The 14,121-nt window shown below is 36.8% G+C and overlaps 1 protein-coding gene across 2 annotated transcripts in view; it reads left to right on the top strand.

The window, feature by feature from the left end:
- ARID2 (AT-rich interaction domain 2) overlaps nucleotides 1-14,121 on the top strand; it is a 101,226-nt gene that overhangs the window by 63,814 nt on the left and 23,291 nt on the right. For both annotated transcript variants that reach the window (XM_062017054.1, XM_062017057.1), the window contains 8 exons: nucleotides 6,218-6,284; nucleotides 6,369-6,619; nucleotides 7,742-7,838; nucleotides 7,919-8,128; nucleotides 8,505-8,672; nucleotides 9,938-10,013; nucleotides 12,962-13,096; nucleotides 13,549-13,748. In XM_062017054.1, the coding sequence (XP_061873038.1) occupies nucleotides 6,218-6,284; nucleotides 6,369-6,619; nucleotides 7,742-7,838; nucleotides 7,919-8,128; nucleotides 8,505-8,672; nucleotides 9,938-10,013; nucleotides 12,962-13,096; nucleotides 13,549-13,748 (1,204 nt within the window). The remainder of the gene's footprint in view (nucleotides 1-6,217; nucleotides 6,285-6,368; nucleotides 6,620-7,741; nucleotides 7,839-7,918; nucleotides 8,129-8,504; nucleotides 8,673-9,937; nucleotides 10,014-12,961; nucleotides 13,097-13,548; nucleotides 13,749-14,121) is intronic.

Here is a 14,121-nt window from a genome sequence, read left to right as displayed (position 1 = left end):
AGCAACAAGTGCCACATCTAGATCTGTAAACATTTAAAATTACACAGAATTCTAATTTATTATCTGTTCATTAATTATATAAACTTAAGCAATTATGATAGATAAGGACAGATGGTTCCGATAAGTGTTTTAACAAAGTGTTAAGTAGAACCACCGTAACTGAAGTAAAGTTTACTAATAAGAAATTTGGATGCTTTCCCAGATCTATTTTTGAACATTGCAACATGTACAGTACCACTCTGTAGTGAAATACTGCTGAAAGTATGTCAGAAACTAGCAGAGATCTAAAAATATCTCTAATGCCAAGAATCTAGATTTTTCAGAGCATCTTACTGCAAGCATTTGTTTGACCTTGCTACTGGAAGTAATTTATTTTGTATTGCAGCTGTGGCTGTGTCAAAATAGAAATCAGGGGAAGCAGTATGGGAGCTTCACGTAGAGACATTTGGTTGACAGAGTAGAGACTGTGTTTCCAGACTTCTCCTCCTGCTTGTTGAAATGTATGAACATATACTTGGAACTTTGGATTTTATAGAGATGTTTTCATTTCTGTATTTCAGTGTCTTTATACAGACTTTGTGGCTGATTACAGAATTCTGTATTTGTACTAAAATGTTTTGTGGCAGTTTTTAACATTTGCTTAAAATAAGCCTGATTTAATCATATTAGTGTCTTAAAATTAATTTTCAGTAAACAGAAATGGCCATATGTTTTCCTTCATTATTTTTCTCTTCATTCTACTATATCCTTTGCACAGGAGGATGGGTACGACATCAACATTAGTATTTCTCCCAACATTAGTATTTCTCCCGCCCTTAAATCTATACACAATAAATGTTGATTATTTTGTATTCAGTCAGCTCTTGAGTTCTGTACTACTTATGATAAAGAATGTATCAATTGTTGCAGCATGAGTACTTTGATGTTATATTCTGCTGTTTTCTAATTTTGACTTAAAATCATTCTACTTTACATATGCAGTATCTTGATTTTTCAGACCAGTCTAGTAGTTTGGTAGTGTATTCACAAGCAAAGGAAACTTGCCTGTTTAGTTGTGTCTTCCAACATCACTATTGTTCCAGTTGAAGGTGAAGATGAAAACCAATGTGGTTGTTGTACTAAACTTTGAGGGAATCATTTACCACTTAAAATTTTTTCTTCCTCTTCTCTTCAGTCCTTAATGCATTATAAAAATATGTTTGGAAAATTTGTGGTTTCCCTTATCTCATCTGCAGCATTACATATTTTCTCACTTTCTACAGTGCTTCCCTCTAAACTGAATCAAATGACTTGACTAGTCAGGGAACCTGTTCCATTAATTGTCAGAATCTGGTTATTATTTTAGTAAACCTGCTGATACCCCTTATAACTATGTTAATTTGTTGCTCTCTCAATATGTCCTGGTGCTGTCCATAAGCTTAAATCCCTAGTCAGTTGGAATGACTGCATGTCCTTACTTAAGCATTGGAACAACTGGCATTTGGCCAGTTGTCTTTTTATCTCTCCTTATTTTGTTTTGTCGTCTCCATCTCTAAGCTGTGATGACATCCTGCTCCTCTGTTTTTTCATCTACTCTGGAAGCTTTCTCATTTTTAACTGTTTCATTTTGCTTAGCATTTCCTCATGTTAGCAAGGTTCACTTATGAGTATAGTTTGTCTTTCCAAACTGACCTATTTGTATGGTATGTTTATAATCAAGTAAATTTAGCTGGTTTTCCAGCTATTTCTTTTTTGTCTCCAGCAGCTGTGCCCTATCCAGTATGGTATATGAATAATTGCATTAAATTTCTTCATTAACCACTGATTTCTATTGACTTCAGTTTAAGCATTTGAATTTCATGTTCTTGGACTTCTTCAGGCCTCTTCTGGCTGTAGATGCAAAATTCATGCTTACGCAGTTTTTGTGCTTGCTTTATTGCCTTGCATGTATGCTTTACTTCTCCCATTTCCTCTGTTTTGTGAGGTTCTTATTTTGTTGTCCAACTTTTTCTTCCTTGTACAAATTGAGTAACAATTTTCTTTACTGTGCATTAATTCTTTGAATCTTTCTCAGAGATAGTGTATATAGAGAGATCTGTATGCATTTAAATGCTTTTCAGATATCAGCTTTCTTGTGTCTCACAGTGGTCTGACAAACTGATTTGACTCCAGTTGCTTTCATATTCTTCCTGGACAGTAAGTAGTCATGATCATTGCTAAACTGTATGATTTGAGTTCAAATGCACTAAAAAATCCATTGTTTTTATGGAGAGTAATTTGGTTAATCTGATTTCCAGTGAATTCTGTATAATCCTCTGTATCTTTTTCTAAAGGAACTTGGCTACTGATAGTAATCAGATTGTGTATGTGAATCAAGTCCTTTTACCTTTGTCCATTATCTCTTAGCATCTGGATGTGACAGTCAAGCATAGTTTATTTCCTTCCAAGTTTTAGCTTTGTATTCCAGTGTGTTATCATTAACTAAGATAGATACACATATATATATATATATATATATATATATATATATATATATATGAGAATAACTGTTGATAAAGTGCTTCACTTTTTCATCCTTTCGTGTTCGTTTCTGTTTATCTGTAGTATCAGATTGCAGCTATCCGTAGTTTGTAGTAGGGAATATATAACTCCTTGTGATGTTAAATTGATTTTTTTTTTCTTGCCTCTGTGATATAAGTACATTTTTCAAAGGAATACTCAGTAAGCTTGACTTAACTCATCTTTTTCCACTTTCTTCTTTCCTTTGGCCAAACAAAAAAATATATATTTCTCCTTGTTGTCTTGTAAGAGATAGAATTAAATAACCTATATACAATGTTCATGACCTATCTTGCACCTCATCATTCTTTGCCCACTCCCATCGTTTTTGGGGAGCTTTCCTGCTTAGGCAGGAAACAGATGTTGAGTGGACTGACAGCAAACAAACCACTCTGCTTAATACAAAAAAAAGAGGGTGATTCAGGCCAATGCTTTCCTTGTGAAGAAAAGCAATAGAGGCTGTGGACTCATTCTGACTTTAAGGCTTCTGAACACTTTGATTCAGAAGTACAGGATGGAGATCGGTGTAGGTAATCCTGGTGCTTTGGAAGAACTGGATGGGTTTTTTGATTATTTACTGGTAGGCTGTGTGATTCTAGTGTTGAAGATTTGTCCGAGACATGGAAACATCAGTATTTCATCAAAATCACAGTGGATAACTTTCAGAACAAGGTGCATTTCTTCTTTCAAGGCAGAGACATCTTGCACTAAACCAGGTTGCTCAAAGCTCCATCCATCCTGTCCTTGAATGCTTCCAGGGATGGAGGAGCCACAGCCTTTCTGGGCAACCTGTTCAGTGCCTCACAACCCTCATAGGATAGAACTTCTTTCTTACATCTAACCTAAATCTACTCTCTCTCAGTTTAAAGCCATTCCCTCTTGTACTGTCACTACATGACCTCGTAAGAAGTCCCTTTTCAGCTTTCTTACAGGCTCCCTTTAGGTACTAGAAGCTTTCTGTAAGGTCTGCCCAGAGCCTTCTCCAGGCTGAACAACTCTTATAGCCCATCTTCATAGAAGAGGTGCTCCAGCCCTATGTTGACCTCTCAGGCCCTCCTCTGGACTCGCTCCCACAGGTCTGGGTCCTTACGTTGGGAGCCCTGGAGCTGGCCGCAGTACTCCAGGTGGCATCTCACAGAAACAGAGTAGAGAGAGAATAATCTCCCTCTATCTGCTGGCCCTACTTCTTTTGATGCAGCCCAGAAATATGATTGACTTTCTGGTTTGCAAACACATTGCAGTGTCATTTTGAATTTTTCACCAACCAGCAGCCCCAAGTCCTTCTCAGGGCTGCTCTCAATCCACTCACGTCCCAGCCCGTGTTTGTGCTTGAGATTACCCCAACCAATGTCCAGGAACTTGCACTTGGCCTTGCTGAACTTCATGTGGTTTCCACAGGCCTGTCTCTCAAGCCTGTCCAGGTAGCTCTGGATGACATTCCCTACCTCCCCCCCCCCCCACCATTGTGTCCTTCCACCACACAACTCGGTGTTGTCGGCAAACCTGAGGAATGCGCACCTTGATCCACTGCCTGTGTCACTGACAAAGATATCAAACAGTGCTGGGTCCCAATAACAGTCCTGTTAAGAATAACGGTTATTTGTAAGTAAACTTTCTTTGGTGCCTTGGTGTGTGTCTCATTTTAACTCACAGAGAGAAGCCGTGTTCTGTTCTTTTCTAAATAAGATAATCTCATCCGACTTGACCTCTAGCACTGTTTGACAGTCTGCTTCTTTAGGAGGGGGCATTTTCTCCGTTGTGCGAGCAACTAGTGTGGATCTGTTTATTCTGTGAGTTTTAGGTGAGGTGTAGAGTTTTCCAACAATGTATTCCTGTCTTCATCTTTAGTGATAGCACTTTGAGGCTTTGTCTTTAGCAATGTCTATACTGTCTTAATGTGCAAAAAACTTAAATCCTTCTTTTCCATCCCATTGAGAACGTCCAGGATTATTTACCTTCTAGATGGAAAAATTTGCTCTTTTATGACTTTATATTGCCAGAGGATTTTAAATGTTTTATTTTGGCCTACACATTTAAGTATTAAATGACAAACTGGATTATTGGAGGATTCAGCTGGCAAAATGTGATGATCATAGAATCATAGAATGGTAGGGGTTGATGCTGTGTTAACATTTAACGTGTGACAACAGTTCTAACATGATGCTTCACTTTGGCCTCTCACAAAGTGATTAAGGTTGAAGTTTAAGACTTCAAGTATCTCTGTTCAATATTCACTTTTTAAAGACAGTTTTAACTGACTAAACAACTAGTTTTTAAAAGCTTCAGAGGTTTTTCTTTTTAATGTGGAATGTGAGGACTGCTTTTCTAAAAGGAAACATCCTGAAGGAAAATGTATACTGATGTTGATTTCCAGATAATGAATTTCGGTATACTTTCGAAAAGAATGTCTGAAGCCTGTCTCCTCCTCTAGAAGTAAAGACAGCTCAAGATGAAGTACATTCTGTAATTTCTACCTGCATGCCTTGGTCTTCTGTGGCGTTTGATTATAGCCTCAGTATTAAGTAGAAAGAATCTGTTTGTTACAAACAGTAAGAAGATAGACTTTTATCTGGCTCTTCTTCTATTTGCTAAAATGTGGTAATAATCCTTCCTGTGCAAGTAATCTTTACTAAACACTACCTGGATATCATTTAGCAGCGTTGCAGTAGAAAATAAAAATATTTTCTTTCCAATTTAGAGACTCTGTAGTATTATATTTTTCAAGAAACTAGTAGTGTCAAGCTTGGTATGAGTGCTGTAATTTAGTAATTACATTTGCATAGTAAAATTTCTCCTGCTGTTCTGCTGGTGTGTTTCCCATCCCTCCTTTTTTATCCAGATTTATTTGTGGGTTTATTCTGTGATCATAGCCAAAAGAGGAGCAGTATTTCATTAGTGAGTCAAAAAATGTCTACACTTTTATTAGTCAAAGGAATGTTTACATTTTTGCTAAAATATGCACATTAGAATGTATATGTCATTAAATGTTTTTATACTGATATAACATCATAATGTGTGTTTTTATTAGCTTGCAAACCTTAATCCCATGAATAATTCTTTAATTTCAACAGGACTACCAACATAAAAGCCATTTACAGATCAGGCCATGCATTTTCAAAGTAATTTGAATTCCAGTTTGCTGAAGCATTCTACTTTGTTTATAAAGTTTTCTGGTGATAGTAGTTGTTGCTTCTCTCTCTTCATTGATTTATGATGATGTGGAAAACATAGCAGAAGTCTCTGTAGATAGATCTGACTTGCATCAGGAGTCAAAGACCTACTGAAACTTAGGGGAGTCACCATCATCTGCTTTAGGAGTTCACCTGAAGGAGATGGAGGAGGATGAACTGTACTTTTTTTTTTCCCCCACCACTTAAAATTGCCGTATTTGTAATTGTGGTGAATTGTCTATATAGTTTCAGCATATGCTCTGGGAAAGTCCTTCTGTGGTAATGTTTGTTGATGATGAATGCATACTTCTAGTGGTTGAATGGAAGTTTTGTAATGTAAAATACTGAACATCTTGCGTCGCATGCCATGGGTGAAAAATGTGGTTACTACTAGATGAATCAAGGTACTAGGAAACTTTTAAAGAACAATCCTTTTCATGTAAGTAATGAAAGTAGTTAAAGAAAAAACATCCAGTAGAGATTAAGCATATTTTTAAATCTTTTTTCAGTTTTGGAAGGATATTGTTGAGGATATTGAAGTTCGTGATCTGATTTCTGACAGAGGCAAATCTCAAGGTGAGATATCTTGACTGATCTTAATGCATCCATATTGGTAAATATAGCCAAGGAAGGACTCAAATTTATTTGTTTACTTTGTAGATATTCCATCGGAAGAATGGATTTGGGAATCCTTATTTCATCCACCTCGCAAATTGGGCATTAATGATATTGAAGGGCAGCGGGTACTTCAGATCGCAGTGATCTTACGTAATCTTTCTTTTGAAGAGGGAAATGTTAAACTTTTGGCAGCTAATCGTACTTGTCTTCGGTTCCTGCTACTCTCTGCTCATAGTCACTTTATTTCTCTACGACAGTTGGGGCTTGACACGCTGGGAAACATTGCAGCAGAGGTAATGTCCTTCAAAACAGAACAGTTAAAATATAGTTTCATGAAAGCATGATTTCAGTGTTAAATTAGTTGTTTTTGTCCTTGATCATTGGATGAAGTAGGAAAGAAATTATTCTCTGAATTTATAATTTTAAAGTTTGAAGTTTTCAATACGAAGACAAGTATTTGGAGACAAACCAAAAATACGGCCTGATATATGTCAGTTGGCCAAAACAGAATCACGTGAGGAAGACTGATTCTCTTCTTTGAGACAAGGGAGATGCAAGATATTTCTAGTATATACTATTCATTTCAGTTTCCCAGAGAGAAGAAAGGAGTTTAAGTTCTGCAGACTGTACACTAGTTTCTTCACTTTATAATTATAACCTTTAGGTGTAACATCAAAATAAGGTGTTTGAGAAAAGGAGCAGTAGAGGGTTTTATCCTGTGTGCAGTGGGCACTAGTACCAGTAAGCTAGTCAGATGCCACTGGGCATACTCTGAATTTTCAGAGATGTTTGAAGGTAATAAAATACAACATTTCAATGTGTCATGTCATTGTGTAGATAAACTATACAGATTCTATAGGTATGTATGTTCAGGTATTTCTTGTATTTTAAAATATAACAGATAAATTCAGTTAAAATGAGTATTATCAGAGAATGAAGTATTGGTCTGCTGCTGAATATTGAAAAAAATATGTGATTCACACTTAGCAAGTATCCAGCTTCTCTTGAATAAGAGAGAGTGTTTCATATTATAATGTCTGAGAGCTCTGAGAAGCAGAAGTAGATAGAAGCAGGATTAATGATTGTGCTAGCATTTGGGAATGAATTTTGGTTGTTGCTCAAGTTCTGTTCTTTGTTGCATATTAAAATATATTTGTGTATTCTCTTGACTGCCTGGAAATAAAGTTATTTTCCTTACTCTGAGCACTGAAAAGTGCAAATTGGACTGATACTTCAGAGCAGAAAAGGAGGGGTCTCAAAAAGCTAGCTATAATGAAAAGCTCTCAGGGTTCTGTTTTTATATGTGTTGCATTTAAACACTTCAACCTTATATTTCGATATGCAAATTTAAGGATTTGAGCTATTAGCTCTGTATGGATAGTGTTAGTCATGGGGGTTTTTTTCTTTCTCATCAGCTTCTTTTGGATCCTGTTGATTTCAAAACTACTCATCTAATGTTTCACACTGTTACAAAATGCCTCATGTCAAGGGACAGATTTTTAAAAATGAGAGGTAAGATCTCTAGCCATTCTTCTTGTTGTGTTAGAATTGTAATTATTGCTGTTTAAAACTATTTTTTATTTGTTCTTCAGGCATGGAAATCTTGGCAAATCTTTGTAAGGCTGAAGATAATGGTGTCTTAATTTGTGAATATGTGGATCAAGAATCCTATAAAGAGATCATATGTCATCTCACGCTACCAGATGTGCTGCTTGTAATCTCAGCACTTGAGGTGCTATACATGCTTACAGAAATGGGAGAAGTGGCCTGCTCAAAGATTGCTAAAGTAGAGAAGAGTATAGGTAAGGGAGAAGCAAAATCTATTACTGTCACTTGTAAGAAAGACTTAAAAATAGTTGATGTTCAGTGGTTAAAAATGTGGCACATGTCTATGCAGCTTAGGGATAGATATTAGAATAGGGAGTTTTGTTAAAATTTATTCTTTGTGTCCTCAAGAAGTGGATCATCATAATAAGTAGAGAAGCTAAAATCTTCTGAAGGCTTTTTTCTTAATGCCATAAAAAGTATGTGGGGGGAAAAAACCCAACAATCTTAGAGAAGCATGTGGAGGCTTGTTTTCTTTCAACATACAGCAATTTTAAAGCAAATCAATACGTCCCAGCAGCATTCATTTGTCTTTTCCTAATATCACTGTTGGTTTTACATTTAATACTTTAGATACATTAGTATGTCTGGTTTCTATGGACATCCAGATGTTTGGCCCTGATGCACTTACTGCTGTAAAACTCATTGAACATCAGTGCATTAGCCAGCAAGGAGTACCTGATGTCAGACCACCAGTAATGGATCATGGTTCTTCCCAGGCCCATGCAACAGGTGTCCCAGGTTAGTATCGCTGCAAAGGAACATGCCTTCTACAAGAAAATGTGTGTCCCTTCAATTCTTTCCTATATGGCATGAATGATTTCTGTCTTCTGTAGGTTTCTGATTAATTTACGCAAATAAGTACAGCATTATGCATAACATACGCTGTTCCAGAGACTTGTTCACAAAGCAAATATAAAGCTTTATAAGGCAAAACTGTTGTGAAACAAACTTCCAAAGAATCTTAATATTTTTTGAGTTACTAATCTGAACATTTACTCAACTTAATGTACACTCCTTGTTTTAACTTGTTGAGTGGAAAGAAAAAGCATCCATTTTGGATTGTTCCCATAATTTTCAGAGAATTAGAGATCCATTTTATGTTTTGTTTTACACAGAATATTATTGGGCAGTAACGTACAGTATTTGATAGAACTGCAGAGATGAGATAGACACAGAGAATCATGCCTCTGGTGAAGATGCTAATCAGCTTATTGGGATGTGAAGCAAATTCTAAGCATTGTTTAAAGCTTGGAAAGTGTTTTTTAATTACGATTAATTTTTGTGGTTTTATTTTGGGATTAAACACTGGCATTTTGGAAGTTGATAGCACGGCTATTACTGGTTAGGAGGAATGACATATATGCCTCATTCTGTCTTTACTAATAAAAGCACTTAGCATTATACTACAAGTATACACAAGGTGGAACATAGCTAGTTATTTTGGGGGAAAAAAATGGAGAAAGAATCATTGACAGACACTGGCTTGCATGTCTGGGTGTGCTGTTTCTTGAATGAGTGTGGATACCACAGTGAAAGTGAGTGCGACTGAGGGGATGAACAAGAGTGACTAGAAGGAGACGATACGACATTGCGACGAAATTCTTTGCTTTATATTTGCTTCCACTTAGGAACTGGAAAAATAATTACTCTATATTTGTGCCTGTTCTGGTGGAGTATTGTGCCACTCTTAAATCATGCTCAGTACTCTAAAGTGCTGAGATTGTGGTTCATGATTGTGCATCTGGAAGCTGGCATTCACTAGTTGCTTACATCATTCCAGTGTTGGCTCTGGCTTTGGCCTTCTCTGCTTCACTTCTGTAAATTGTGGTGTAAATCTGTAGTCTGCTTAGTACACCTTGGTGACTTGCCTTAGCTGGGTACATTGTTGGTTGCAAACAGAAGAGAAACTGTGCTAGTGAAAGTCATGGAGTTGAAGAGCTTCATTCAGGAGAGCAAAAATCGTTTCAGCAAGTTTTGTTTTTTCTTCCCCTTACTCCTCACAGCCTCTAGGACAGCACCACATGTTGCTCCACCACCAGGAATAGTTGAAATAGACAGCGAGAAATTTGCATGTCAGTGGTAAGTGTGTGATTCGCTTCAAGTACTTCAGTGAAGAAGAACAACATTCAAATGTCGCAGAATTTTCCACCTTTCTCCTGTTTACTGTTAGACTCACTTTTCTGAAAAGTATAAAGTAAAACCATTCTGTCATTGCTTTGAAGGAAGTATGAAAGAAAGCTCAACCAGAATATTCACTCTTTGACAGTTGATCCTTGGAATTAGTTATTGTCTCTCCTAGAATAGAATTAATTTGATTTTTAGCTCTGATCTTGATTTTATTTATATTTTAAACTGTCAAGCAGCATTATCTGTTTCATGAGTGTTTTCATCTGGTGAGGTGTTGCTGTATTGCTCCAGCAATATGAAAGTAATTACCAAATCGTGAAGCTAGGCTTTTGCAAAACTCATGTGATCATTGTGAACCTCAAGCAAGTTAAGGAAGATCAAAACCTTTTCCATTCAGATTCTCCTGCTTTCAGCTAATATTGTTGTCAGATATTTAGAGAGAAACTATTCCGCCTGTGGTTCCCATGTGGACTGAGGGTGATATTTCTAAACTGTTTGACTTACATAAATCTACTCACAATCTAAATATTTTTATTAATTATTTTGTGATGGAGTCTTTCACCTCTGCTGCTTCACAACTCATATATTCATCTGTTGACTTGCTGATCATACAAGGGCCTTCAAGGAAAAGCAGATAGAATTTGTCAAAACTTAGTGCTTTAGATCATGATTTAGTTATACTTGTATTTCCAGCATAGCTCTGATTGTATGGAGGAAGTGTCGCAGATTCTTGTTGGTCAGCTGATGTTTTTCCCGTGCTTCTGTTTGCACGCTGCAAATTATTATTCATGTGCACTGCTGAAAGACTAAGAAGTTTCACATTTAGACATTTATACAGGGGTATCTAGAGTTGGAATCACTGCACCTCAGTTTAGCAATCTACAAGTTGGTCTCTATCTGAAGTGAGTTTTCTAGGCTGCCTTTTTAATTAATGGAGAGATTCCCCCAGTAGTGAAATGAATCGATATGATTGTGAATTACTTCTGGTGCCACTTTATTGACTATAGAGAGCACTAGACATCTAGCTTTCAGTAGTAAAGTTGGAGGCAATGTGAATTTTACACTCTGAATAAATTGTAAAATAGAAGTTTTGACTGCCAGGTAACATGCTGCAGCTGTGTGATACCGTCAAATGACAGAAAATACTGAAGCAAACCACAAAAGCATGATATCAGGAAGATTTGGAATGTCTGCCTTGTTTCTGATTGTCTGTGCTTCTGCTGCTGTCAGTGTTGAATCCTGTTAGTTTATGTTTGATTTTCTTTCGGTTAGTCTTGGGTAGCTGGGGGGCAGTGAAAAATAAAAATTAACATCTAGTCCTGAAAATTCTCCTTAAATACTAGCTGGGGGGAAAAAAAAGAAGAGGTGGGAGGAAACAAATTGAGACCAGAGATGTAGCCTCTTCCAAGCATTTTTATCAATGCTAACCTGGAGTGTTTTGTATTCATGTAAATTTTCATGGTGTGTTTTAGTCATTGCTTCCTATTGAGACAAATAGGAAAATGAGTAAATCATAGCAGGAGAATTTAGAAAAGTTCCTGGCTCTTGGAAGCAACAGGACTACAGAGCCAACCTCCCTGCATAGATTATTAGCCAGCTTAGCTTGAGTAGGAGTTCCTGTAAGGTAAGTGTGTGTGACAGCTAAACACAGATCCCATGTCACTGTTTAGGCCCTGAGTATCTTTAGTTTGCTGGTGCCAGCAATAGTGTGTCAGCACTAATATGACAAACTTAGCTAGACAGTCATTTGTCTGATAGACCAAATTTAATTAATACCTAGACTTTCTGTTATACAGTGAGATCCTGATTTTTGTAATAACAGAACTGTAACTCAACTGCAGGAGCTGAGTTACATTATACTGCACTGATTTTCAGAGAACGTAATTCAAACAATGTGGTAATTTGCTTTTTCTCTTTTCAAGCATCTAGTGATATTGGGAGTGTAGGACTCTACAAAGGAGATTGAAGTGTAGTTTTCCAGAGTACTAGCACCATATAGTAAATGCTGACAATTTGAACAATATTTTTGTTCTCTCTGAGCCTAAATTCTGGTACTAGTGTTTGAGCACCATGTGGGAGTTATTTGCTTCCATTTGCTGCTGAGGATGAACCATTCCAATGTCTCTGGGTTGCAATAATGGATCTCAAAGAAATAAAACTAAACTGATAGAAAATACTGAGGGTTGATGGTGTGATGTGAAGGATCTGTAGCAGATAAAAATAGTTACTTTCCCTGCAAATTGAACATTAGGCAGAACAAATTGTTCAGGGATTTTGTTGATGTTTATGTAGTGTGGGACTCTAGGAATGAGAGTGTGTGTGTGTGTGAACATAATCTCTTGGAATCCCAGTCCCCTCTCTCTTGTAAGAATGACAGGGTTGAGATTGTTATTCTGTCTCTGGTTTTACTTGTATTTTTAAGTAAGATCGCATTAGCAGATTAGTTGTCAAAATCTTGGTTTTGGTACAAAGTTGACTTGTGCCAGAAATTTCCGATGAAGAATTGGCTGACATCTTTTACTGAAGTAGAACCCTTGAGAAATAATAGAGATGTGGGGAAGAAACCTCACCAAACAGTACTTTTTTTAAAAAAATTGTTTGTGAATATACACTAAAAAAGAGATATGTAGAGGCTATTTTCCATATTACATCTGGAAATAAGGTGTTGCATGTAAAACTGTATGCACGTGTTGTCAGGGGTCCTCTGTATTGAATTATAAGCAATGAGAAGGAGAAAGTACAGAACAGATATTTGACAAGACAAGATGCGAAAGCACTATTTATCATGTTGTTACCAAGTCTCAAAAGTCTCTGCGATACAGACAAAGAAGTGTTCTAAAATCTCTTTTAAAAGTGCTCCCTGTATGTTTTGCTTCATAGTTTATTTTTTTCATCCTCAGGTTGAATGCACATTTTGAGGTGAATCTTGATTGTTCAGTCTCTCGAGCAGAAATGTACTCTGAATACCTCTCTACCTGTAGTAAATTAGCTCGAGGTGGAATCCTAACATCAACTGGATTTTATAAATGTCTGCGGTAAGACAAAAATTGATGCAAGTATAAAGCAGCAATCGTATGTGCTCAACACTAACCTGTAGCTTTAGATTTCTTTGAGAAAAGATCTACCCAGTTGAATTTGAAAGACATCCAGATTGGGAATTTTAATTGAAACAAATGTTTAGAGTTTGCTTAATTCTGTTGCAGGATCTTTGGTAGATTTTCTTCTCTGTTTCTTTTTTTTTGTTACAAAATCCTTTTTGAAGGTATGGTAGTTTTTGCTTAGTCTGAGTGAGATGTTGGCCAGCCATCTGGCAGCCCTGCTAATCCTCAGTGGTGAATAGTCGGATGCTATTGGAGAATCCTGCTGTATTGCAAAGATGCAGGCATTAGTGTAATTACTCTGCACACAACAGCAGTTAGTTAAAACAAAAACCTCGTAAGAGGGCTGAGTTGTGTTTGTTGACATGGATTTATGTTGTGTTTGGCAGAACCGTCTTTCCCAATCATACAGTGAAGAGAGTAGAAGATCCAAGTAACAATGGTCAAGCACATATACATGTGGTAGGAGTGAAGAGGAGAGCTATACCACTTCCCATTCAGATGTACTATCAGCAGCAACCAACTTCGTCTACCCCAGTTGTCCGGGTCGATTCAATTCCTGATGTGTCTTCGTGTCCTTCGCCAGCAGGTTTTTTAATTAATTAAATATCAAGTATTTTTCATTGGTTCTGAATATACAGCAGAAGACAAAAGTTTTTTTAAACAGTGTGAAAATGTTGACAGTTGGGGCCACATGTTTTGATTGATTTTGTTCAGTCATGTTAGGAACAGTATTGGCGGTATGCACTTGCATGCTGTTTGGTATTTGATGTGTAGCTCAAAAACTTGTCAGTTAGCAGACAAGCCACAATGTTGCTGCATCATTAATTTAGATGCAGTATAGCTAAGAAGAGAAACTGCTCCATATAGAATTACAAATTCAAGCCTTAGATTTTAGGAAAAATTTGTTCTGTTACTGTTTTTTGAATTTTTTTCCTTCCAAACTTTTGCTGTGATTATTT

Source organism: Colius striatus, chromosome 1 (assembly GCF_028858725.1).
Source record: "Colius striatus isolate bColStr4 chromosome 1, bColStr4.1.hap1, whole genome shotgun sequence".
In the NCBI taxonomy this organism is placed as follows: Eukaryota; Metazoa; Chordata; class Aves; order Coliiformes; family Coliidae; genus Colius; species Colius striatus.
This window is presented reverse-complemented; position numbering and strand designations above follow the sequence as displayed.